This window comes from Helianthus annuus, chromosome 10, assembly GCF_002127325.2.
Source record: "Helianthus annuus cultivar XRQ/B chromosome 10, HanXRQr2.0-SUNRISE, whole genome shotgun sequence".
Classification (NCBI taxonomy): domain Eukaryota; kingdom Viridiplantae; phylum Streptophyta; class Magnoliopsida; order Asterales; family Asteraceae; genus Helianthus; species Helianthus annuus.
The window spans coordinates 176,459,852-176,463,872 of NC_035442.2; the positions used below are offsets into that span (position 1 = coordinate 176,459,852).

General features: G+C 33.9%; 1 protein-coding gene across 1 annotated transcript; it reads left to right on the forward strand.

Moving 5' to 3' along the window:
* The first annotated feature begins 822 nt into the window (after positions 1-822).
* LOC110886808 (protein kinase PINOID 2) lies at positions 823-2,560 on the forward strand. Its single transcript, XM_022134658.2, has 2 exons — positions 823-1,421; positions 1,636-2,560. The coding sequence occupies exons 1-2, from the start codon at positions 874-876 to the stop codon at positions 2,513-2,515; spliced, it is 1,428 nt and encodes a 475-aa protein (XP_021990350.1). The 5' UTR covers positions 823-873; the 3' UTR covers positions 2,516-2,560.
* Positions 2,561-4,021: the final 1,461 nt, after the last annotated feature.

The following is a 4,021-nucleotide window of genomic DNA, read 5'->3' on the forward strand; positions in this document are numbered from 1 at the left end:
CAGTTGGCACGTTATATAACTACATTTATAACTAAACATATATAAGGAAATATCTTATAGTGTTAACTCTATTGACTTAGAGAAAGTTTAACAGACAGTCACGAAAATCTAATAAAAACTTGAATATAGTACTGATTCCCCATAGTGAGTAACATAAAATGAATAACTAAACAGTTTAGGTATCACATTCAGGGGCTGTTTGATAACTTCTGAACGGGTAAGTGTTAAACCAGTAAGAAGTTTGAACCATTAAAAGCCAGTATAATGCTTAACCATTGAGAGACAAATGTCTGATCAATTCAGATAAGAGAACTTAACCATTCAGACTCAGTATAATGCTTAAAGATTCAGATGCAAATGTCTGAAACATTCATATGCAAATGTCTGAAACATTCAACATATATCTGGACACAAAACATACAGTCTGAACCAGTAAGAAATATGAACCAAGTATGTATATTCATTGTGGTACCTAAGATATCCGATCTAAAGTTGATCCTATACTAAAACGTTCCACTTTTACACTACACAACTAGTACCCTTACTTTCTATAATGAACTTTATAAACCACCCTTACTTCTATATAATTGTTCAAAATCGACAAATAGTCTCTAATAGTCTAATCGACTTTCCATAATGAACTTATTTAATCGCACTATTCAACTTATAAAGCTAAACAAAATACCTTAAAATCTTGATTTCAAAAAGGTTTTCAAAGACCATAGACAAATATAATACAAACAACCAAAAAAATAATAATAAACCACTGCTTTTTCCATAAAAGCCTGTCTCCCCACATATACATATATAAACACTTCAAATGCCAAAACAAAACACAAACATTCATCACTCTTTTTCTCTCTTCAAGCCATCATGGCAACCACAACCCGAGATGAATCCGATTACGAAAGTAGTTGCTCATCCATCACCGTGCCGGAATCCAGCCGGAGTTGGATGAGCAACGTGAGCTTCGGCAGTCGCCGGAGCTCTATCTCCGGCGACCCGTCTCACAAACCACACAAAGCAAACCAAGCCGCTTGGGAAGCCATCAAGCGGCTTCGGTTTGAAAAAGGTGGTCAAGTGAGTTTAGAACACTTTAAAATCTTGAAACGGGTCGGGTCGGGTGATATAGGGAATGTTTATCTATGCCAGATCCGAAACCCGGTTGTGGGCTTACCGAATAGTTATTATGCAATGAAAGTGGTGGATAGAGAGGCGTTGGCGATTCGGAAGAAGTTGCAAAGGGCGGAGATGGAGAAGGAGATCCTTTCGGGTTTGGATCACCCGTTTTTGCCCACGCTTTACGCCGAGTTTGATGCTTCTCATTATTCTTGCTTGGTTATGGAGTTTTGTCCCGGTGGTGACTTGCATGCTGCCCGGCAACGCCAGCCCGCGAAGTGTTTCAACATTTCGTCAGCTAAGTAAGTTGCTAGTGCAGTATATACTTAGCTGATGTTGTTAAAACCAGCCTCTCAGAACGTGTTCTAACTCTCTGAGAGGCTGGTATATAATTAAGTTGGGTCTGTAATAAAAAAATAATAAAGACAGACCATACTTTATTATATAAGTGATATATTACTGGGTACGTTTGTTTGTCTGGTTTACTGACGTATGATTTTTTTTTAATATTTTTAGATTTTATGCCGCGGAAACGTTGCTAGCACTAGAGTATCTACACATGATGGGCATAGTTTATAGAGATCTAAAGCCGGAAAACGTGCTTGTTAGAGAAGATGGTCACATAATGCTTTCGGATTTTGATCTCTCACTAAAATGTGAAGTTGTGCCCAAACTCGTCCGGTCCAAACCCGACCCGTCTAGACAAGTTACCCATGATGAAGATGAACATGACCTAAAATGTTCAACACCCTCTTGTGTACTCCCAATTCAACCTGTCCTCTCTTCATGTTTCTCATTCCGAAAAAACAAAACCACCCCTACCACCACCATAATAACCGAAAAAATCGAGTTTCAAGAATGTGACACCGAGTTAGTGGCTGAACCGGTGAACGCTAGATCAAAGTCATTTGTTGGAACCCACGAGTACCTCGCCCCCGAAGTGATCTCAGGTCAGGGTCATGGGGGCGCGGTCGATTGGTGGACCCTAGGGGTTTTTTTATATGAATTATTATATGGTGTCACACCCTTTAAGGGTGAGAATAATGAGAAGACACTTATCAACATATTGAAGAAACCATTAACTTTTCCAAGAATTGGTGTGAGTACAAGTAAAGAATATGAAGAAATGGTGAAGGTTCAAGACCTTATTGCAAGGTTGCTTGTAAAGAACCCTAAAAAAAGAATTGGAAGTTTAAAGGGTTCAATAGAGATTAAAAAGCATGAGTTCTTTAAGGGTGTGAACTGGGCCTTGATTAGGTCAGTTAGGCCCCCAGAGGTCCCAAGTGAGATGATGAAGGTGAGAAATAAGGTAGTGGTGCCCAAGCTAATGAGCAAAAAACAAAGAGATGCACCTTTTCAAATCCCTAATAATAATCATCATTTTGATTATTTTTAGAAATATTATGTAAATAAGAACTAATTTTAGGCTAATCTTGTTTTTTTGTTGCCGATTTTTGGTTTAAAAACTATGTATAATTATTAATACGTACAAGTATAAATTATTACATACATGTTTAGTTGAATCGACAATATTTAGCCGCGGAAAGTAGGATTTAGCCTAATTTTATGACGATTTGTAGATGATAATACTGTATTAATGGTTTAATACATAGTTTTTTTGTTGTTAATGCAAGTTTTGCTTTCTTTTATCTTCTGTTTTAATTTTACCATTTGTTTCAATCTCCTTGTAGTACATATACATATGTTGTTCATAAATCATTTTTCATGTTTTAAAGGTGAAACTTTTGAAGAGAATGTTAACCTTTTATGCATAATTATATATTTTGATAAATATTCTTTTAAATGCATATACATACTAATTGTATAACAAAAACATAATGCATATTTAGAGGTAAACAACTAATTAAAAAAAGTTAAGTCATTGACATGTGATTAATCAATTACAAAGCACTTTTTGGAATATTTACAAGTTGAGGTCATGGATTTCTTGCATAGATATCTAATTTAATTAATACAGTATTATATTTATGAGAAGCTTGTAGGTGTAAAGTATGGGGCAACTCATTGCACTCCCATGTTTTTTCTCTCATGAATTCATGTGATCACCATTATTACTTACCTCTTAAATCTTGAAAATTATTATTTTTCTTTTAATTTATATAAAAGAACACCCCTAAAACATTAGCACAACAAGAATGATTTTAATTTCTATTTCAGATGCGTTAGTGAAGTATTTACTTATATCTAATTTATCTACACACTTTTACTGATAGTTTTTATTACTATTAAAAAATCTCTAACTTAAAGTGTCTACAACACTTGCACATAATTTTGTTTTTCATAATACCTAACAAAAAGTATAAGATTACTTTTTAGAGGCCTCAATGCATAATGCAATTTTTCATATATTTATACATTAATTGACAATTACTTAAACTATTTATGACTATCATTGAGCTTTATATGTCCACATTTAATCGGATATGATCTGTTTTTTTTATTTTATTTTTAGCATATACTTTTAATTAATAATCATCCACGAGTGACAATCGTGTTGGGCTTGGTATTAGGGGGCCGAGTAGATAAATCAAGACACGAACCAGATATTTATCTATGTCAAGGACATCTACTCTAACCAAAGAAACACTTAAAAACATGTAATATGAACATGATTTGTGTAACCAGTTCAACTAAACACGTCACCTATGTTGGTTGGGTAATTGTAAAAAAGTTTGTTGGTTGGTTTATTTGTTTAAGTAATTTTTTTCTACATGAGGTGGGCTTTAACTATTTTGTTTATTGATGATATACACGTCTTTTTTTGTCTTTATCAAAGATTAAAGCGAGGTAGAATAATTACATATATCCATCATTGTCTTTAATACTTTTATAACTCCTTTTTGTAAAACAATTTTCTTTTTAAATAAGTTTTTTACTTTAT

Bases quoted from the DNA above. Each gene is read 5' to 3' on its own strand.
- LOC110886808 (XM_022134658.2), top strand. From the start codon at position 874: ATGGCAACCACAACCCGAGATGAATCCGATTACGAAAGTAGTTGCTCA. The intron at 1,422-1,635 runs GTAAGTTGCTAG...TAATATTTTTAG, and splicing joins TTCAACATTTCGTCAGCTAA to ATTTTATGCCGCGGAAACGT.